This window comes from Oryza sativa, chromosome 9 (assembly GCF_034140825.1).
Source record: "Oryza sativa Japonica Group chromosome 9, ASM3414082v1".
Taxonomy (NCBI): domain Eukaryota; kingdom Viridiplantae; phylum Streptophyta; class Magnoliopsida; order Poales; family Poaceae; genus Oryza; species Oryza sativa.
In genome coordinates, this window is record NC_089043.1 from 13685411 (window position 1) to 13708331 (window position 22921).

At 39.4% G+C, this 22921-nt stretch overlaps 2 protein-coding genes and 1 long non-coding RNA gene across 5 annotated transcripts; 2 read left to right on the forward strand and 1 right to left on the reverse strand.

The window, feature by feature from the left end:
* The first annotated feature begins 5626 nt into the window (after positions 1 to 5626).
* On the forward strand, positions 5627 to 10034 carry LOC4346713 (NEDD8-conjugating enzyme Ubc12). 2 transcript variants are annotated; one of them, XM_015755379.3, is made up of 6 exons: positions 5627 to 5776; positions 7363 to 7474; positions 8338 to 8446; positions 9042 to 9120; positions 9310 to 9426; positions 9689 to 10034. In XM_015755379.3, the coding sequence occupies exons 2-6, from the start codon at positions 7366 to 7368 to the stop codon at positions 9824 to 9826; spliced, it is 552 nt and encodes a 183-aa protein (XP_015610865.1). In that variant the 5' UTR covers positions 5627 to 5776; positions 7363 to 7365; the 3' UTR covers positions 9827 to 10034. The 2 variants fall into 2 exon arrangements, with proteins under 2 accessions (XP_015610865.1, XP_015610866.1); XM_015755380.3 differs by having other exon boundaries at positions 7366 to 7474.
* A 1854-nt stretch (positions 10035 to 11888) lies between these two features.
* Positions 11889 to 13391, forward strand: LOC112936423 (uncharacterized). The gene is made up of 2 exons (XR_003238597.2): positions 11889 to 11953; positions 13109 to 13391. It is a non-coding gene; the product is annotated as an uncharacterized lncRNA (long non-coding RNA).
* A 587-nt stretch (positions 13392 to 13978) lies between these two features.
* LOC4346714 (sugar transport protein 14) lies at positions 13979 to 17980 on the reverse strand. 2 transcript variants are annotated; one of them, XM_015756922.3, is made up of 4 exons: positions 17790 to 17980; positions 17379 to 17660; positions 14851 to 15803; positions 13979 to 14763 (listed from the first exon to the last, which is right to left on the reverse strand). In XM_015756922.3, exons 2-4 carry the CDS (start codon positions 17524 to 17526, stop codon positions 14272 to 14274), a joined length of 1593 nt encoding a protein of 530 aa, XP_015612408.1. In that variant the 5' UTR covers positions 17527 to 17660; positions 17790 to 17980; the 3' UTR covers positions 13979 to 14271. The 2 variants fall into 2 exon arrangements, with proteins under 2 accessions (XP_015612408.1, XP_015612406.1); XM_015756920.3 differs by having other exon boundaries at positions 17379 to 17691.
* Between the last annotated feature and the right edge of the window lie 4941 nt (positions 17981 to 22921).

Genomic DNA, 22921 nt, shown 5'->3' on the forward strand with positions numbered 1-22921 from the left:
AGATATTAGTAGGAAGAAGTATGGCAAGAGCTAGGACTAGCTTAGACATGGTCAACACAGCCTACTCTATCTATTACTCCCTCCGTTTCAAAATATTTGACACCGTTGACTTTTTAAGTACGTGTTTGACCATTCGTCTTATTCAAAAAAATTTAAGTAATTATTTATTCTTTTCATATCATTTGATTCATTGTTAAATATACTTTCATGTACACATATAGTTTTACATATTTCATAAAAAAAATTTAAATAAGATGAACAGTCAAACATATGCTAAAAAGTCAACGGTGTCAAAACATTTTGAAACGGAGGGAGTATAAGCCTAGGAGACATCGAGAACCTGCTCAGCAAGCTTGCTACTAAATTGCCGAATGCCTATGAGAAGTTATGAACAGCTGTGACTGATTGAGCTGAAAATACTTGATCTATTACACAGCAAATGATATGAACCCGCTGAAGATTGGGCCTATTTTCTAGTGCAAATGTTTCTTTCATTCAGTTTTAGCAAAGCCAAGATGATGTTCGTCATGGTGGGTCATCCTCATCCCCACAGCTGCGGCAGGTGTGAGATTAAACCATGCCGGCAAGGTGCTCTTGCTGATAGTGACATGATAGTTGTCGCGGAACGTACATCGAGGTTGTCCTGAGTACTACTAAGTTTTAGAGCAATAAGCAATTCTACGGTTCTTGAGGAGGTGCCATGAGGTACCAAAAATTTAGTGTAAAATCTGGTATCTCGTAGTACTAGGTACTTTTTTTTTAAGAGGTACCAAATTTATAATAGAAAAAATGGTACCTCATGGTACCTCCTCAAGGACCGTAAAATTGCTCTAAGTTTTATCTCAAGTAAAGATAGCTCTAATCCAGTAGTTTACACAACCGGCATACTATTTTTATTTGACAGGGGTTCACAAAATAATTCCTTCCCAACATAAAAGGAGCTAGCAAGTTGTTCAGCCCAATGAACAGGGCATGAAGATAAAATAACGAAACTGCTTCCAGAATAGCAGGATATGCTATGGCCATCTCTTGCCCTTTTATGCAGATGACATCTGCAAAATAGATTAAATCCCATGCAAATCATTTTGTCATTCATATGTCATCTACCCGAAGAACAAAGTAGTTCTCAGAATATGCCAGAATTTATAATAATACTATGTCAACTACACAGCTCTTGGAGAAGCTCATCTGCTCATCTGCTGATTTGTCATTTTCTTTTTTTTAGATAATGATTTGTCATATTCCTATGGAAGCCTAGGGTACCAAATTAACAAGTGCCAACAAGGTTCTCTTTTGAGAACAACAAAAGCTGCATTATTATTGCGCTACATGGTTAGTAAGAGCACATGATTGTAATGTTGTTTGGCGGCGGTAAAGAGCCGCTGCAAGATTGAGTTATTTGTCTTTTTTTAAAAAAAATCGTTAACACTGATAAAGTGACAACTAGTTCACAAAATATTTTGAGAACATCAAAAGCTAACCATTTCCAGAACATTTGTCAGAACAGTGGAATCACCAAAATGTACGACGCGCATCATTTTATATGTGAGATTTGTGTGGTATAAAGACATACAAAATTGAATTTTTATTAATTTTGGACTTTTTGATTGTTTCATTTAAACCATTATTAATTTTTTACTTTTTGATTGTTTTATTTAAACCATTCTAAAACTTATTTTTAAAATCTGAATCTTTTAGCGACGTCACCCCGTCACAAAATAATACTGTCACCTCACCCACAACGAAGGTTGCAACGCCAGCAGATTGACATGGGCAAATAAAGTTGCCATGCTATTCAGACTGGTATGACATTGTTGTTTTGCCACACTAGCCCAGGTGGTGTGACTGAAAGGTTTAGATTTTGAAAGGGTTTATTTCTAAAAAAAATTATTCCAATTTATTTCTAAAAATTAAAAATGAAAAAAGGTAAAAAAAGTAAAAAAAAAGATCGCAAAATTGAGGGACATTTCACTTCTTGCCACTTTTAAGATGTGTCGCCACTCGTTTTCTATGACATGTGGGTCCTCATGTGTCTATAACATGTAGATCTAGTAGTATATAATTTAGCACCACTCATAAGACGGCCTTGCTGTGGGTTTTTTAATCGGTACTGATGCTCAACACGACAACATCACTGCCGATTTACAACATTGTTTGGGCCGGAAACCATTCTGAAATAACAGTGATTTTTTTTAGATAATGGAATGAAACATTTCGGTCTCTGCTCAAGAGCTACAGCCAATGAAATAGCAGTGATTACCAATCACTACCGATACACAAGGAACCAGCAGTTATGTGCTAGCGTGTAATGGAAAACGCAAATGTTTTTCGTGCTAGCGTGTAAGCATTGTGCTTTAATATACTCACGCACCTACACAACGTCATGTCACTAGGAGAGGATAGTGATATAAATAATATCCTGTGAATTTAAACATACTACATGTATGTTTTCAACTTTAAATATAGTAGCAAGTGCAAAATCATGTGATGATTTAATTCGAAGTGATGAACATTTGTCAAATGTAAGTGTTGGTTGAAAATACGGTAAATAGTGTTTTCAGAAGTTGTTGGCTCTGGGTGGCCAGTCAGACTATAGGTATATGTGGCCGGTCTGACCAGGTGGCTCAACGGTCTGAACAGGGATAATTTATTCTATGTGATAAACAATTTTCAAATGTAAGTGTTTGTGAAAATACAATGAATAGTGTTTTCGGTTGTTAGCTCTGGTGGTCGGTTAGACTGGGCGGGTGTCGCCGGTAAGACCGGCAGACTCTAGGAGGGAGCTGGTTTCGGGTTGATTTCGTGGAATTTCTAGATTGCTTCATGTTTATGACTTTTAGATGATTTCTATTCGTATGTGATACTATTGTGTGTTGATTGAGTCAAGTTGGTGCGATATTGTACTTGAATATGGAGTTTCTTTGTTATTCGTGTGCTGGTGTTGCTTGAGACCATGAGATTATAGCCGGTGATGGATCGGGACTAGGCTTAGGAGAAGTTGAGGTCCAAAGAGTCAAAAATATCACGCGGGGATGCTCAGGCTAGACAACAATGCACGTGGAGGTGAATCTTTCCATATGGTATACATGTGGTGTTGTGTGCAAATAGAAAGTGAAGTCAAATTTGGATTTGAGTCCAAGTTTGAAAAGATTGAAATGTGAAGTTGTATGGGGATGTTAAGTTGTTTCCCTCGTTTGTTGGGTTTCCTATGTGATTAGCAGTTCCAGTTCTAGTAGGATTCATGGTTAGGGGCATGAATGTTTTAGGTATAAATAGTAGAAGGGTTGTGGCTAGAGACATATTGGGTATAACGATTTTTTTGGGACACAAAAGTTAGGGTTTTCTTCGAGCTTTTAATTCTAGTTAAGAGAGAACTCAACTTGATAGAACAAATTAGATATACTTTCAAGAGTTTCATCGAGACGTGTTTTTTGGATCTCGACGGTCAAACCGGCATCTAACGAACGGTCTAACCAGCGGGCGGTCCAACCAGCGACATGCATGTGGTCCAATCGGTGGTGAGGCAGCGGTCAGACCGGCGGCATCAAGAGGTTGCGACAGCGACCAATGTACTGGTCAAATCGGCTAGACAACACCGGTTAAACCGGCAGCAAAGGTGTAGTCAGACCGGTGTGAACATGTTAGTCTGACCGGATCTCGATCGAATTTGTGGGTAACTTTTATTTCCGCTAAATATTTTGGTTTTTGGTGTTCCTACCATTCACCCACACTCCCCTCCTCTTCTGGTAGACTTGGTTGCTAGTGTTCAATCCTACAACAAGTACATTGTAAGTATATCTGTATAGTAATACTACGAAATTGCAAAAGGAAAAAATCACCCAAATAAGAATAGGTTTAAAGGCAATATCTTTGACAATTATAAGAGCCTACTTAATAGATGCAGGAGGCAGGACTAGAGATCACTTTAACTGAGCAAAGCATGCATTCCCTGAACTGGATATTAGACGTAGGATGGTTCAAGGTAGCTACCAAGCATTGCAGGATATTACAACACACAATGGAAAGTACTAAAATTGAGTACTGAAAAAAATGTCGAGTCCTAATATATCTGTTCATCGTCTCATCGATAAGCTAGGCTTGGTAGGCGACAGGATTCAGCATGGCATGATCTGCAAGCATGCTTGTTGTGTGCGCTGGAGCATAAGCTCTAGCAGTACTTCGAGCACATCACCTTAGTCTTTTACACGTTGCCCTTAACTCTTTACTTCACCACTCTCTTGGTTTGATCGCAGCCGCTCATTCTAGGATGTTACATGAATGCCAGATGTTCGTTGGGCAATTATGTTTATTTCCATGTGAAAACTAAATCTAACAAATTAGGAGCAGGATCTTAGTCTAATCTACCCGTATCTCATGCCAAGTTTTTTCTTGCCCATATTTTTAACTAAATATGTGAAATTCAAGTAAGAATTCTTGATGTGAAAATAGTGGCAAAATCACAAAAGGCCTGAGAAAAGTTCTCTTAATAGAATGAGGGGAAAATGCAAGCTTTATCTTTTAAAAGAAATTATGGCAAATCACAAGGTTGGAAAAGAAGGGGTAAAATCATCGTATTGGAGTTGAAAACAAGGTAAGAATGCAATTGTCCCTTCTCTTATATGTCCCTAAACATCGCTGAAAGATTAACAAAAGTGTTTGGAGAATTTGACGGTCGCATGTTTCTACAGAGAGGGAGGAGTAAGAGATCATAGAGGGTGAGACACTAAAACATATCAGTAGGGAAAATGGAATCGTAGAGGAGGAGGACATATGCATCAGAACGTTAAAGAATTAGGGCAGTTGGTGGTGTGTAGTGTGAGCTAAGGGTATTTGATCGGGTCTCCCATTGCATAAAAGTATTATCAGACTTTTTTCCTTAGAAAGATCGAGAGGTTTGCGGTTTTAAAAAATAAATTAAATATGTCTAGAAGAAAATGCTAGCGTATACACAAGGGTGGACCAAGATACTAAACAACCTAAACCATGGCTTTATGTTCAAGATTTCGCCATATTGGGTTAAATACAGACAAAAAAAGTCCTCGATTGATCCGTTTCTTTATATACACACAGTACAACAAAATGTGCTCACCAAGTAATTCTATACTATTATATCATAAAATTAAGCAGTTCCACGTGAAATTTGTATAATAAATGCATACTATAATCTAAGTTGCGTTAGCAAGACAGGGGCATGCGTGCATTAGTTGGGCCCGCAAAGGTGCAAATGGTACGAAAATTAAACACATCTCAAATTTTAAACACATCTCGCGTATTACCACCGATCAGTAATAAATCACCAACATACTTTGATTCGAAATGTAATAGACTTCCAAGCCATAGTCCGAACATGAGTTCCGAGTCCATCTCCAATTATACGGACGATCAAGAACAGAAGCCGAATATATCATAGAGACGTAAAAATCACACCTTTAAATTAAATCTCTTTAATCACATCGCGAAATAGTAACGTCGTGTCGTGTCCGTGATTAGGTGAAAAACTGAAAAGACGTGCGAAATTAGGTCGCATCTTGAAATCAAAAGCGAGTCGGCGTAATATTCCGAATTCTTCTCCTTTTGATTTATCTATCTTTTTATATAGTTTTCCTGTATACAGCCCAAAAGGCCCAAACTCTCTCTCTCTCCCGCAAACAGCACAAAAAGGCAGCAGCTTTGCTCTGCTCGGGTGTTCCGCCGCCACCGCCGCCGCCGACGAATCACTCCGGCGGGCTCTTCCCTCCTCCTCGTCGTCGTCCACCGGCGACCGGCGCTTCGTACGGTGCGTCTCCTTTCTTGCGGAAAGATTCTTCCCTTATATTTTTATTTTGCCGGTTGATCATGGGTAAAGAAACCATGAGGGGAGGAGGGTTAATTTTAATCTGCTATTGTTCTTGTTCTAGTTGTTTTTTTTTTGGGTTCAATTTCGATGAAGCTTTCGTTTTCCGTTGTGGTCGCTGGATTCATCTGCTGGGTGTTTCCGTGGAAATCTAGGTTTTCAGGTTTGGGGGGCGCACTGGGAATTGGGCATATGAATAGTTGGGGATGTAGGAGAATTGTAGTAATGCTGATCGTTTGGTGGAATTTTAGCCGATTATCCAAAGTTAAATTCCTTTGCTGATGATAGGCTGATTCTTGATTTTGAAAAACCTTTTTTTTATGCCGCAGCTTTTTTGGCTGGAGTCGGGAGTTTAACTAGTATCTTGTTAGGGTTAGTCCTTGCTGTTACTTTTGTTGTGTTTTTGTCACCTTGTTGGTAAAAACGAGCATCCTCTTGGAAACGATGGAGGCTTAAGGAAAACCTTTTTTAGTGCATAGATTTTATAATTCACTCTGTAACTACCCACATAGTCGCGCTTTGCATGACTTTTGATTGTTTAATAAATTTTGTGTATGATCTATTAGTTTAGGTAAGCTTTTAAGAAGGTTTTGACATAATAAGTTAATTTGTTTACAAAGTATTGATTTCCCTAGCCAACTATAGATTTAGCTAAGTTGTACTATATGTTTATAAGAGAAGTCACTATAAGCCTCATGTTTCTTCTCTTATCCCCTCTCTTTTTTATCATGTGTCTAGGAGGTGGTACCAAAACCTCCGGAAATTTTCATATGTTTAGCCTATTTGTGGTTTTTTTTAATACATGTACCCTTTTGAACCAATGGCCATTGTTTATCCAAACCCTTCATCTCATTGTGTAATGTATCGACACCTCTATGGATTAGTATATTTGTTGAAATTTGTATACTGCGAATTCAGTGTATTAACTCATGATTTTAGGGGTAGTACTTAGTACTTGCTATCGATTATTCAACAGAATGAAGCTGTGCATTGCCTTTTTTTTTAAAAAAAAAGAAAGAAATTCAGGTTGTCAATGTATAGTATATGTTATGTCCTGTGGTGGTAGGTGTTTCTCTTTTTTTTTCTATCATGGAGTTTATCATGGTGCTTTTTACTGTTCAACGGTACGATGATATGATTGTGTCTCACATAATTTACAAAAATTTTGACTGTCTTTAAGAGATTCTGCCTATTAATAGGGTCAAGGAATGAATTATGGCCCACTTACTGATTTAATATATTGGGTAAGAGAAATTGATGTGGGATGCCTGATGGCTGCTAAAGGCATTCAGGCCTGAAGAGGTTGGCAGGTTTCCCTATTACAATGATTAAAGAAACTGAGATAACTGACTGAACAGTTGCTCTCTGGTTCATCATTAATTTGTACTTATTTGCATGTAAAATGATCCTTTATTTCAAGTGGATGCTTTTCTTCTGTTAATATATATATGTTAGTGTTGTTTATATTGTCAAAAAGACACATTCTTTTTAATACTTCATTCTATAAGCTTTTCTCTCTTGTTTCACAGAAGATGTTGAACCTCTTTAAGATAAAGGGACAGAAGAAGGAAGAGGCGGCAAATACAAATGGGAGACCTCCTGCTAAGAAGCAAAGTCCAGGAGAATTACGTCTCCATAAAGGTTTGTTTTTGCAGAAGTTTTTTTTTATTGTATTACTTGTGTTATTTGGTTTCTAGCTTTCTGATATTATACTATTCAATGTGTGCTGATTAGTGCTAGATTGAACTTCTCTTTCTTGCTAATTTATGTATTTACATCTCTAGAACTGTGTCATACAAATGAACATGCATTAAACAAGGATCTAAATGCTAACTATTATCTATATATGAAATGTCCGTGAATGTACAAACTATGTTGTACTTTTGTCACCATATTGGTTGAGCGTGTACTTAGCTTTATTGGCCGCTCTTCTATAGAAATATGGACCTTGTGGGGAGTTGGAGGGGGCGAATGAGGCGGTTAGGGATAGGACATGCAGCGTGGTGTGACTTGGGAGTAGTGGGCACTAGCCAGTACTAAACAGGATGTTGGTGGGCTTGAGACAAAGGGTGGGCTGTGGGTGAGTGGGCTGATAGTATCTTGCTGGCCCACACAAGAACATGCTGCTACATGTGACAACCATGACAACATCATGACTTCTACTTAGTATGTGTTAATAAAGAGAAAGATCCAAATGTCCAATTTTAATTTTTACTAAATCTGCATTTTCAACTAAAATCTAATTAACGTTATTTCAACTCAAATTGAACATGTGGCACACATATAATTCGCTTCTGAAATAATTCCATAATGATGTTTAGATATGTTGATTACACTATTGCTAGAAACCTATCTTTTTGTCCAGGCTCCTATTTAAATATTAACATAATAGGCATGACTCTCACTGTCTTTGGATCTTTTTATGTGATGGAAATAGTTCCTTTTTCGTTAGTATAGTTTTTCCAAATATGGATCTCGCTGACTATTGATATTGTATCTTACAGACATTGCTGAGCTTAATCTTCCAAAGAAAACCAACATTACTTTTCCTAATGGAAAGGATGATCTGATGAACATTGAGATTACTCTTCGGCCTGACGAAGGATACTATGTGTAAGTATATTCTAGATGTTTCTTTTAAGCCCATTAAATCTCTTAGCTGTTCTATTACACATGCTCTTATATCAATTTAGTTTTTCTGTACTTCAATTTTGACTGAACATTTAAACTACTATAAAACTTTTTACTGTTGAAAGTTGCCACATGTAGAGTGTTACGAGGCATTGGATGCTTCTTGACATCTTTAAATCGCACGCATTTAACTTTTGATGTACTTGGAGACATGTTTGTTGATAAATATGGTTTAGGAGGATTAGCTCATATTTTACATCACACCTGACGATTTCTCTTGATGTAGAAGGGACAAAGGGTTGTTCCATTCTTTTAAAATTTTCAAATACAAATAAAAGTAGCTAATAATAATCTGTTGTAGATTGCTTTCATTTTTTCATTAGATGTTTCTTTTTGTTCCCTCTCCTTTGCTGTAAAAACATTATGAACAATATGGATGACATATTTGCCCTAAAAAACAGAAGTGATGGTAATTGGAAATAAATCATTTGTGTGTTTTCAATATACACAAGGTGTTACTTTTTTCAGATTATTTCAAATTGAAGTATTCTAACATCCAATGTCTTTTCGTTCATAGGGGTGGAGCTTTTGTTTTCACTTTACAAGTTCCTCCTACTTACCCTCACGAGCCGCCCAAGGTCAAGTGCACGACTAAGGTAACATAGATTCTATTAACTGTAGCCTACTCCTTTCTTTATCGGTTTTTTTTTTCGCGAACGCGCAAAAGAATTGCACATCAATATATTAGAAGAAAATGAATTTTTGTTACACAACGCAATCAGCCAGACCGGCTTATGCCAAGGGAAGGGCTTTATCGGTAATATATTGATCATTTGACCTTGTAGGTTTATCACCCTAATATTGACTTGGACGGAAATGTCTGCCTGAATATCCTGCGTGAAGACTGGAAGCCTGTCTTGAATATCAATACCATTGTATATGGTTTGAACCTTCTTTTCATTGTAAGTATTTGTTTTAGGAACTGATCAATCTTTTATTTTCTATCAGCAATAATGGCTTAGTAGTTTATTTCCTATTGTAAATATGAAGTGGCACATGATTAAACCAGATTGAACCTTTACATGCAGATATGTCTAAACTAGTCTGCTACTTGCCATATTACTATTTTAAATCTCACGTGAAATTGTTGTCTTTGTGGGATAGAACTCACCATTTGCACTGTGTTTTCTCATGTAACAATTATCTTTGCTACATTACCTGCAGCAACCCAATGACGAGGATCCCTTGAACCATGATGCTGCGGCTGTCCTCCGAGATGACCCACAAAAGTTCCGGAGGAATGTTCAGACGGCGATGTCGGGAGGCTATGTCGACAGGGTGCATTTTCCAAGGTGTAAGTAAAGGTGTGTGTTTGCTGGTGCTCTGTGGCTGGCTTCTGCCCACCTTACTCCTGAATACCGTTCTGCAATCTGAACAATGTGACTTGCCCAAGAAATGACATATTTGTGTTACATTTGAGTATGAATGATGCTTGGTTGAAATGTACTGGAATCATGTAAGCGCAACGATGTTTAAACTGAAATGTCAAATGATGTTTGGAACTTGGCAATCGTAAGTGTGAAAGTGAACTATCTTTGACAGTTATGTTTTTTGTTGCTGTGGTTCTTAGTTGCCAACTTAGCTAGATTTAGGGCTTATTCACTTTGATACCATTTTCAACGAACGATACAATTTTTTTAAAAAAAATTGCCAAAAAAAATGTCTACGTTTAGTTTGTTGTCAAATTTGATAAATACATAAAAAATCTTATCAAAGTTTTGGCAATATTATTATCTTGCTAAAATTTTGGCATTGCCAAAATTTAGTAAAGTTTATTTTGGCTATAATCTGAACAGACCCTTATTTTTGCATGCATTGGTGATGGTTGGGGGGGCAGGGGGCAGCAACTTGACTCAACATTAGCATACACCGTATATAAATCACCGATACACGTATATAAATCATCTAGGATTCATAACCACGAGTATCCAAATAAACAACCTGACAGAAACATTAGCATACACCGTATATAAATCACCGATACACGTATATAAATCATCTAGGATTCATAACCACGAGTATCCAAATAAACAACCTGACAGCTACACCAACACAGAGTCCATCAGGCTTTCGGGTTGGCTGGTCTGACTGGCCTAGTCAATTTGGTCCCACATAGCTAGCACCACTTCGCTAAATATCATAAGAGTAAATTGTGTCCATGGTATATAAATTTGGTAGGTAGGTACGATCTAGTGTAACAACTTGAAAAATGATCATTTAGGTGCAACAACTTGGCTAGTACGTGCATTTTGGTTAAAGAATCAATATTAGACACCACACCTTTTTTAAGCCACGTAGTAAAAAAAAGAGCAGTCGTCGTTGCCAATAATCTAATAAGTATAATGATTGTCAAATAATAATGGTCTAGATGTATTGTATTTGCTTGCTTACAATAATAAATAACCTGTCGATTTGAAACCAAAAATATAATGATCGTTAATTGTATTCATGATCATTTTTCAAGTTGTTACACTAGGGGCAAAAAAATTGTTGTAACATGATTTCCGAGCGATTCTACTAGTCAAACATATTCAATTATACTCAGGACCAATAATCTAGTAGTTATGCTTATAATAGAACAAACAAAATAGGTTGAATCATATGTATGTAACAGCGTTTTGACCAAAATGCACTTGATTGCCAAGTTCATGTACCAGTTTGCATATTTTTTAAGTTTTTGCACTAAATTGCACCCACCTGGCAAGTTCTTATACTACTGTGCAATTTACTCATATCATAAATATCAAAACCAGTTATCTCATATATCATTGTTCATCACAAATTAATAATCGAAACATATATTGATTTCCCATTAGATACCATCATGTACTTTTAGCTTAAATTGTGTTGTAGAGTTAGTCTTAGGGGTACCCAATACACACCCCTAGAGTCAGTCTCAGGGGTACCCAATGCACACCCCTGTCACCCCCATGACCACAAGATGTTTCCACTTGACTAAATTTAATCCATTTCCAGCCCCTAATATGTTAATCCTTAATCCTTATAAGATTCCAGCAACTGCATACATCGTGGAACATATTCAATTGCAGTTTTATACGAGCAGGCTGTTCAGCAGAGTGCCACAAAGTGAACTGGCATGGCACCTAAGGGTGCAAACCATATGGAAATTCCTACCCATACAGTTTCCATAAACAGTAATAAAAAATGATATTGTTTCTGATTGCTTCTGTTTATAGGTATATGTAAAATTTAGGTTTTCTATTTTTTATTTGCATTTTTTTTGAAGTCATCAAAGAATAGTTAAATTCACAAACACAGAAAATTCCTAACCGTACCAATACCGCTCCTCAAAAATAATAAAAAATGATATAGTTTTCGACCGCTTTATCCCTAATAGCACCCAGTATATATATAATCTGCAGGATAATGAAAACCCTGGATGCCTCAGGATCTTCAGGCTTGGACCTTGTAAGTTCATTTTATCAAATGCTTCACCATTTGCAATTCAGATGCATTCATCAACACCAGAGTCTAGCACTCGATGTTCAGTCGTTCAAACTCTGATGTGACAGTCTTTAATTTTGTGTGAAACATGAATACATGTTGAAAAGTAGTACTACGCCAGAAAATACGATTTAAGGTACTGAAATGTTTGTATTGTCGGTTACTGGTGTTTCTGTAATTTATTCATGTACCTTTTCTGTCCTAAAATATAAGCACTTTTAAAGTTTTTCACGAGAATTAAGTAGAGAGGCTAAATTGTGATGTGTTGAAATGAAAAAGCGATTGAGAAATTAAATGTTAGACGAACAATTGATTGAGATAAAGAAGTAGGTAGAAAAATAGCTAAGTCGATAGAAGTACTGTATTTTGGAATGGAGAGAGTACTTATGTGCATGAGAAATTACCAATTTACCATTGTTCAGGGCAGTCAGTTTCAGTTGCAGCACTGTGTGATCTTGTTCAGTTCTGGAATTATAAAATGGTGATTTCAAGTCGCTGATGCTACGCAAGTCTTCACGTCTGTTTCATGAGAAAAGTCTGATGCTTCCAGTCTGTAGACAATAGGCTTTTCAGAAACAGGTGAACTCTTGGATACTGTAGTATATTTTACTAGTGTATCGTATTACTTCAAGCAATGGCAAGATAAATAATTAGCAACAGATAAGTAGCACTGACTAAACTATGTGATCACTTAGAAAAGGTCAAACCGAAACACATACATTTCTTGATGACAGATAGCCTATCCGTTCCGAAGTACATAAACTAATTAAAGTAGAGGGAAAAGATTCTCCCTTGTGACTTTGGTGGTCAAATTGTACATTTTGAATTATTTATATTCCCTTCCTAAGAATCCCATTTGTTGAAAATTAATAGATTTCTGTGTATTGGAATTAAATTGTTCCCATAAATATTTATATTGTGGTACAAATTTTGTATCCTAAAAATTTTCATATTTTGAAACGGACAGAGTACAAATCTTTATAAACACAAAACTTAAAAATAGTGCAAAAGGTCAGCCCAAAATGATGACAGAGAGCTACAGATAGTAGCAGGAAAATCTTCACGTACACTTCAAATTCCACCAGAGGTATGACGCTGATGCCAACTCTGAATTTTCAGTTTCCTGAAAGGCGCAAAGAACGGCGAGAATTGGGGATTGCGATGTTTCAGAATTTTATAAGGAGAAGCAATGAGCATGGCAAGATCGCTAGAGCCTAGAGATAAGCTGCACTGACTGTTGACTCCAACTATGGTATGGATGAAGAACTGATGAGTCAGACATATGCATGTGATCGTTTGACTCTGAAATGTTCAGAGTTTCCGGCCTGTCCTATTTAAATCGTCCCATGACCATTTGACGGATGAAAGCGACTGCTAATCTTTAATTTTTTGTTGATGCTCAGATAGCATTTATCATTTTAATTTAGTTCTGCTGGTGAGGTGTAGCTCAACTATAGTGTCAGCATTGCATCAGGCACAAATGATGTTCAGATAATATCTACTTTATCCACTGATCTAGCTCAACTGTGGTGTCAGCATCGCATCAGTCACAAATGACCTAGGTAAAACTGTTAATTACAAGAGAAATATTGGTGCCACGATGGTCTCTGTCACACTATAATCGTTTTAGAAGCAAATCGTTCCTGCAAAATGAAGAATTATCTGCAACACACCTTGCAAAAACATCAAAGCAAATCTACAGGTTTTTTAGAGAAAAGGTCAACACCCGGCTTTTTATCGAAAGCCACATAGGCAGTGTTTCAGGCTTTCAGCTGGGGGCAGAGACACTGCCTAGATTTATTAACATATATGCTATGAAACGGAGAAAGTGACTACTTTCTCCGTTTCATAGCATATATGTTAATAAATTAGACATATATGTGTGTCTAGATTCATTAACATCTATATGAATGTAAGCAATGTTAAAAAGTCTTATAACCTAAAACAGAGGTAGTACTTAGCTCTAGCCAACTAGCAAAACCAGAACTCTACACAAATCTACAAGTTATATTGAGAATAATTTCAAGAATTCAGAACACTGCATTCCTTGTGCATCATCAAGATCCATTAATCAGCCCACCACTACACTGAATCGAATTCTGAAGAACATGAAACTAAAACTATAGACACACGAGCACACACATGCATTAACCCTCTGACCTCTTCTTTTGCATCAATCGAAGATCAAAAAAGCTACTGCCACATGAACAATTCAAGATCAAGTCTTAATCACCACCCACTAAAACCTTATTAAACCATCATCAATTCATTATCATCATCATCTAAACCTCCGACGAGCCGGACTTGGCGGCGGCGGTTGGCATGGCGGCCATCTGGTGGTGGTGGTGGCCCTGATACTTGGGGTCCTTCCTGACGATGCGCTTCCAATACCAGTGCTTGTCGAAGAGCATCCAGATCTCCTCGATGGGCACCTGCTTGGTCTCCGGCAGGAGGAGGATGACGAAGATGGACATGACGACGATGAGCGCGGCGAAGAGGATGAACACCCCCCACCGGAGGTGGCACATGGCGGCGAGGAAGCACTGCGCCACCGCCGCCGTCCAGAACAGGTTGACGCACACCACCACGCTCTGCCCCGCCGACCTCATCTCCAGCGGGAACAGCTCGCTCGGCACCAGCCACCCCAGCGGCCCCCACGACCACCCGTAGGCCACCACGAACAGGCAGATCGCCACCACCAGCACCGTGCCCACGCCCTTCGATAGCTCCTCGCCGTGCCCGAACTTGAGCGCCAGGATCACCGCCACCACCACCTAAGCATTTCCACAAACACCTTGCCGGCGTCAGTCCTCCGAGCACCGTCAAAGAAAAATCAAGAAACGTCTGTGTAGTGTACTGACCATGGAGGAGATCATCTGGATGCCGGCCTCGATGAAGAGGAATCTGCGGCCGAGGCGGTCGACGACGACCATGGAGACGAGCGCGCCGACGACGAGCATGGATCCCGTGATGATGGAGGAGTAGAGCGCGGCGGAGTTGCCGAAGCCGAGGCTCTGGAAGATGACCGGCGAGTAGAAGAGTATGGAGTTCATCCCGGACAGCTGCTGGAACGCCGGGATCCCGAGCGCCCCAATGATGAGCTGCGGCCGGTTGCGCGCGGCGAGCAGGCTCCTGAACGTGCCGCGCACCGCCCTCGCCGCCTCGCTCGCCTCCCTCAAATCCTCGAACTCGGCGTCCACCTTCCTCGTCCCCCTCACCTTCTCCAGCACCCGCCTCGCCTCCTCCAGCCGCCCCATCTCGACGAGGCTGTTGGGCGTCTCCGGCAAGAACAGCGCGCCGACGAAGATCGCGGTGGCGGGGCCCATGGCGAGCCCCAGCGACAGCCTCCACCCCCACGGGTGGATCTTGTCGGTGAAGTAGTTGATGACGTCGGCGACGAGGATGCCGAGGCAGGTGGTGAGCTGGAAGAGCTGGTTGACGGCGCCGCGGATGTTGTAGGGGGCGATCTCGGAGAGGTAGAGGGGGACGGCCTGGTTGCCGAAGCCGATGCCGACGCCGAGGAGGAGGCGGCCGGCGATGAGCATGGCGACGTTGGCGGCGGCGGCGTTGACGGCGCCGCCGAGGAAGAAGCTGACGGCGCCGACCATGATGGTGGCGCGGCGGCCGCGGCGCCTGGTGAGGTGGGAGGCGGCGAAGGTGGAGACGAGGCCGGCGAAGTAGAGGGAGGAGGTGAAGAGGGTCAGCACCTGGTTGTCGTACTTGCAGTAGTCCGTCTCGTGCAGGTGCGCGCTCTTCCGCGCGTACACCTCCGGGAAGAACTTGATCAAGAAATCGTCCATGGCCGTCACACCACCTGCACATTGAGAGAGAGAGAGATCGATTGGTTTTTTTTTTCTTGCTGATTTCTTCTTCGATAACATTGCAGTTGCAGTCTTGCAGAGCAAAAAGATCGCAGTTGTTCAAATATTGTAAAGAATCAAGGTTTGCATTCTTGAAAATATTGTTAGAAAGAGTTGGAAGCATAAAGAACTTGATCAGATTATACTGCCATGCAATCCTTTTGCATGTTAAAAAAAAAAGCATAAAGAACTTGATCAGGAAGTCGTCCATGGCCGTCACACCACCAGAATATTTTGATTTTTTTTAAGAAAGAGAGAGAGAGAGAGAGATTGGTTAGTTTTCTTGTTGATTTCTTCTTCGATAACATTGCAGTTTTGCAAGTGTTGTACAAAGATTGGAAAACATCAAGGTTTGCGTTCTTGAAAAAGATTGTTGGACAGAAATGAAAGATTAAAGAATTTGATCAGGAAGTCGTCCATGGCTGTTACACCACCTGCACATTTTGATTTTTGATTTTTTTTTTTTTTGAGAAAGAGAGATCGATTGGATAGCATTGCAGTTTTGCAAGGATTGTTCAAATATTGGAAAGCATCAAGGTTTGCGTTCTTGAAAAGACTGTAATTTTTGCAAAGTGCGCTTCTGCAAAGATTGTACTATGAAGCATCAAGACTGCATTTTTGGCAAGACGGTTCAACAAATTCAAAGCAGATGACTGCACTTATGTAAAGAAGTGAAGACTGTTCGGTCGATAATTGAAAAGCATCAAGTTTGCATTTTCCAAAGATTGTTCTGCAATTGCAAAGCATAAAGTTTGCGCCTTTGCAGAGATTGCTCAATAACTGTAAAGCATCAAGACTGCATTTTTGCAAAGATTGTTCAGTAACTTCAAAGAACAAAGATTGCACTTCTGCAAAGATTGTTCGTTTGATAATTGAGAAGCATCATGGAATGCATATTTTGCAAAGATTGTTCCGATAGTTGCAAACTATAAAGATTTTGCAGAATTGGCGTTGGCTTTTACATTGTTATTTCACCAAAAAGAAATGTTTTTCTTATGGTGTTGTATAAAAACGTTTTAGAGTGTTCTTGGGGTTTAAATGCTTTTCATGAGAGAAGATATCTCTACTGAAAATGAGAGGACAGACACTGCACGTTAAGTGGCTAACAATAGCTTCCTAATTACCCCGGACAGCTCTGCAGCCGTGTCAAATAATTGCGTCCCCAAAATAAACATTTTCACGGAGAATCAAGATGGAGACGCCATCATTAACACACTCCTTTTTGCATCGACAACGAATTCTTTTTCAGTCATCATTTACCCTCGATCGAGACAATTAACAAAACCTCGAACAGAATAATCCAGGCTCCTAATTTTCCTTTTTCAAATTTGGAAATGATTCTTTCGATAGATGTTCAGTGATAATGGACCAAACTTTTGGAAAGAAAGTTCAGAAAATTCAGAGACAAAAACCTCAGAACCTCAGAACAGATCTTTCATGGACACGAAAAGAAAATGTAAATTCCAAGAACTGAACAGATGAACATCACTAGCAAGAACACACAAGAACTAAGATGCAGGATACTCAACTGGAGACTCCAAGATCGTAGCCGAAGAGTGACCCGCCGAAGGAGCCGACGATGCAGGCGAGGATGAAGTATCCGGTGATCTTCCCCTCGTACTGCTCCGCCCTCCCGGCGATCGCCTCGCCGCCGCCGCCGCCGAACCCTCCTGCCATCTTCTCTCTCTCTCTCTCTCTCTCTCTCTCTCTCTCTCTCTCTCTCTCTCTCCCTCTCTGAGTTTCAGAGACAGAGATTCAGAGTCACACTCTTCCTCCTCTCCTCCCCAAGAAATTTCGCAACAACTCCAAATCTGTTTATACACACACGACAACTCTGAATCTCTGAAAAAAGAGAGAAAGAAAGCAACAGCTATAAGAAGAGTACAGAGAGAGAGAGAGTGCAGTGCGAGTCAACAGAACCAATTGTTCAAGAAAGATACCTCTCGTCTTGGACTCTTTAGCCCTAAAAAAATCACAGCAGCAGCAGCAGCATCAATCAGCAGTGATTAAACAAATTAACAGTGAGTTTGATCACTTGTTTAATCGGGCCTCTGTCACTAATCTAATCCCTGATCATCCCTAATCTAGGCTGGGCGACGAACAGCAGAGCAGAACAGAGGAGAGAGTAATCAGGGGATCGAGGTCGTTGGATGCGTGGAGTTTTATATGGTTGAGGAGCTACACGCACCCCCGGGTCTTGTGCGTGCGGTTTTTGGGGTTTTTGTTGCACTGGATTTGTGGATAATGTGTGGATAATTAGCCAATTTTAGCCATGGGATTAGCACAGAAAAAAGTTTTTAACCGTGGGATGGATATATTGTTGAGCTGGTTGGGATAAAAAATTAAGTGTCGGGTGGGTAGTGACGTGGCAGTGTAAAAAATGATGTTATCCTGTTGAGATGAGAAGATTGAGGCAATCGTACTTTGTAGCATATTGCCCTACATGTCATTCCCTTAGAGCATCTTTAATAGTCTCTCTAAATTGTACTCTCTAAATATCCATATAGCTAACTCTTTATCTGATTTGCCTAGCCAAACGAGATACTCACTCCAACAAACTCTCTATTAATCCTCTCCAAAATAACAACAGACCAACATGTCAGCCTCTCCTCTCCTCTTCTTCCTCTCTTTCCCCCTCTTCCTTCTCTTTCCTTCTTCCCCTTTCCTTCCTTCCCGTCGACATTGGGCGCAGGCGGGTGCGGGGAGGCAGGAAGGCGACGCAATGGAGTCCGTAATCAGCGGAGGCAGCGCAGGAAGGCAGAAGGCGTCAACGGCTTGGGGGGGGGGACAGCGGCGGAGCTCGGGGCCATCACTGCCGCCACCATCCCGCCAGACGACGACGGGCAATGACAGGATCTACTCCTCGCCGGCCTTCCTCTCTCCTCCCTCGCCGTCACGCCCTCATCGTAGATCCACCTCACCGTCAAGCCGTCGCGCCCTCACCGTGAGCCTTCGCGTCCTCGCCATCGAGCCGCCTCGCTCCTCTCCGGCCTTTTTCGCCCCTCCCTCGCCGTCGCCGCGATCCATCTCCCCTCGCAGTGCGTGTTTTCGTGGGGCCCACCATTAGCCAGTGACTTTGGCTGGCCAAATTTTGCTAGGGGAGGGAGTATTTTGGCCGGCCAGATGGCTTGGCCATCCAGTTGGAGAGGCTGTTGGAGTTTTTTTTACTAGAGTGGCTAAAATTTAGCTTAGAGAGGCGTTTGGAGAAGCTGTTGGAGATGCTACTATATATTTAGCCAAAGTATTTCACTTGTGACTAACAATTCTTTATTTTATATGGCATATCACACATTGGTATTTTGAGTTGTGGTAAAGTTAATCGTCAAGTAAATAGCTTGATTAAGATCGAGTCTATAAGTTAAAAACTAATAAGCACTAGATAGATGGCAGCCACATGATTATGTACTTCGCTCTCTATATATGGGTTTAAATTCTAAACTTAGTATTTGTTCACCAATTTTTAGCTAACTTATATACATATAAATGAGATAATACCGACATGCTAATTATAGAATGTTTGTGATGTTGTCAAACTTTTCTTTGTTTTTTTTTTAAGTTGTCACGCCACAAACCCATTATGAGGCATAGAAACCAAGTTTGTCGGCCTTGGTACAAATTTGGGACACGTTGCATATTTTCTATTTTATTCAGCTTAAGCTGGCTTCGGTCAAAGCAAAATTCAACGAGGTAGCGTGTACTTTGCCAGTTTGATGTAGACGCACTTTTTTTATTCAAACCCAAACAAGTTGGATAAAACAAGCAGGAAATAGGCGGCTAGAACAAGCAGGAAGTATAGGTGGCAGATGAGTTCCGCTGTTTGTTTGTTCACACAATTTGGGCGTCTTGTGAGCTGTGAACGCGCATGTCCTACAGCATACGCAGATAATACAATCTCTCGGTTTTCGTTTAATGAGCGGATTATTGTTAAAATAAATACTCCCTCCTTCCGTCCCAAAAATATAAAAATTTAGGACTGGATCATACATTTTCTAGTATAATGTATCTTGACATACTATGAAACGTCACATCCAGTACTATATATTTATATTTTTGGATGGAGGGGGTACATTTTTAGGCTCAAAATTCTGTCCCAGAATAAGTACAATCTTACACTACTATATTTGCTTTATATTATAAGTTGTTTTTTTTTCTAGTTGAATTTTTTTAAGTTTGATCAAATTTATAGAAAAATAGATTAGTATTTTTAACCCCGAAACAAATATATTCTTAAAATATATTCAATGTTAGATTTAACAAAACTAATTTGATATTTTAGATGTTGCTAATTTTTTATTTAATCTTAGTAAAAATTCAAATGACTTATAATATGAAATCGAGAAAGTACTATTTATCTCATCAATCACATCTACCTTAAATTTCTCTTCATTCTACCCGTAACTACCTACTCACTTCCTATCATCTTTTATTTATTAGGGGACACCTAGGTAATTTTTCCTCGCTCTTAATTTCTCCTCTTACCCCTAAAACTAAGCTTATATTGGAACGAAGCAGGTCCAAAAAAAAAAGGCAATCAAGTACTACGATATAACATATTCTAGTATAATGAATCTAGACATAGAGTATGTCTTTTGTTGCAGCCTAGCACTCAATTGGTTTTTTTACGAAGGGAATACATATTATCCAATCTGAGTCAGACTAAATATTTTGGATATGTGTAAGGGTGTCTTTGGCACCTAATGTTCCTAACCCCTCTCATTCGTTTTCCGCGCGCACGCTTTTCAAACTGCTAAACGATGTGTTTTTTTTCAAAAAATTTCTATACGAAAGTTGCTTTAAAAAATCAAATTAATCTATTTTTTAAAAAAAATCTAATACTTAATTAATCATGTGCTAATAGATTGTTCCGTTTTCGTACTGATGTTTGGGTGGGGTGCCGAACTGAGCCTAAGTGTCGTTGGCAGTGTGAGTTCTGTACTTCTGTGTCGTGGATATTATTATCCAAATAAAATTGCCTACTATGATTATTTTTCAAAGATGACATGTCACTGCTTTTATATTTAACTGAAGTAGTGACACGATCCAAGCGAAAAATAAAACATAACACAGTGCCTTTTATTTTGCGTTATTTTATTTCATTGAACATTTGAACCGTAGCGACTAGCGAATTCACTCGATCGAATGATCTGCTGGATCCTATATTCCTATAGAGTGAGAGCTACTGCTGCTTAAAGCTTTGCATCGCTTTAACTAGGCAAACCTTTAACTATGACTAGAGACTAGGGACTATTACTAATTACTTCCTCCGTTTCACAATTTAAGTCATTCTAGTATTTTCCACATTCATATTTCTAGATTTATTAACATCAATATGAATATGGAAAATGCTAAAATGACTTATATTGAGAAACTTAGGGAGTATTATTAAGATCATAAAAAGAGACTCGTCGTGCTGTTCTGGCAGCAGTTTTGCTTTTGCTTCTCTTCATGTTCTTTTGGCGTTTCTCCCAGCTCTGCGGCGAGATCTCAGTCAGTTTCACGATTTGGCAGTTTGATTCTGTGCATTGGATTAATTGCTATGTGCACAACGTTGTGGTACAAAGAGATCCAACGATTAGAGACCCATATCTCTCTCTATGATTTTTTTTTATCTTATTCCTTTTCTTTTCTCTTTAATTTTGGCATGTTGGACACTGCTTAAAAAGATTTATATTTTTCAAAAAAAATTGGTTTTGAATGTTGACTTAATTGGAAATGTATATATGATTTACTGGCAAATGTAGCTTGGGGGTTCGAGACTTCGAGTGGACTAATTGCCTTTCTTTTTTCTTTTCTTTTTTTACGAAAGGCACAAAGGTTTTGCTTTTAGTAGAAAGCATAGAAAGTTTTGCCGGATGACGGCATACAGTGTTCAATGCAAATTGTAGCACACAGGCCGACCATTTCACACATTGGGCCAAAACTGATTATTGTGTTTATTTGTGTCTGATGTTGGGCAACTGGACCTAGCTGTGCAAATTAGGAAACTGATCTAGAGAAGAGTCGGACGACATAATACACGTGCATACGACAGATGAAAAGAAAAACACAATCCTTACTTATTTTTACACGCACGTAGGACATGGAAAACTAAACAACGTACGAAAAAACCCGGAAACCTTACTTATCTTTTAATTATTAGGCATAGATATAGATTTTTCCTTTTCTCTTTAATTTTGGCATCTAGTATCCTGCTAAAATATATATTTTAAAAGAAGGTTTGGAATGTCAGGTTAATTGGAAATGCATTTACGATTTTCACTGAGGGATGAAGCTTGAGGTAGGAGGGGACTCATTGCCTTCTTCCTCTAGCTGTCCTTCCCTGTTCTCATTGGAGATCCACTGGGTGGTTTCCTTTTCCCCAGCCTCCATACTGAATCCGCCATTGCTTTCGGTTGTCTTTTAAGTTAATTATGTATGCATTTGTACCCATTAATCTCATCATATATGGAAATGGTTGGGACAATTTTAAAATCAATAGTCTTTCCATGTTCTCAGAAGATGTTGGGAGCTGTTGACCCATTTATTAGTGTTAGTGAAAAACTATTTCTGAAAAGATAGTAACCTTATCTTGCTGTGGACCTTCAATGGCGGCAAATGGCATTGCCGCCATGTGCAATCTACTAACCATGTAGCACAATGCCATGTTCTAGGAAGGAAGATAATGACAATAATGCAGGTCTCTGGTTGTTCTCAAAAGAGAACCTTGGTTGGCAATTTGGTATAATTGGTTTTCATAATACATTAGTACTAACTATGCTAGAGAAGATACTCGGTCTATCTGGGATACTTCCATCCTTAGTTGTTTCAACTTTTTTAAAAGTAAGATCATTATATTGCATAATGACCTAGCTTTTGGAAGAAAGCCAAACAAAAAGAGTACCCACATTCATATACCACACCGATCCGCTAGGATTTCCATCTTACAAAAACACGATTTTTGCAACATAAAAAGGCCTACTTTTATATTTAGGCATTAACATAGAAGAAAAAAACCAACCTTTTCCTACTAAAGAGCCATAAACCCTTGGAAAACTAGGAGCAGACTAAATACACAAGCATATAGAAAAAAGAT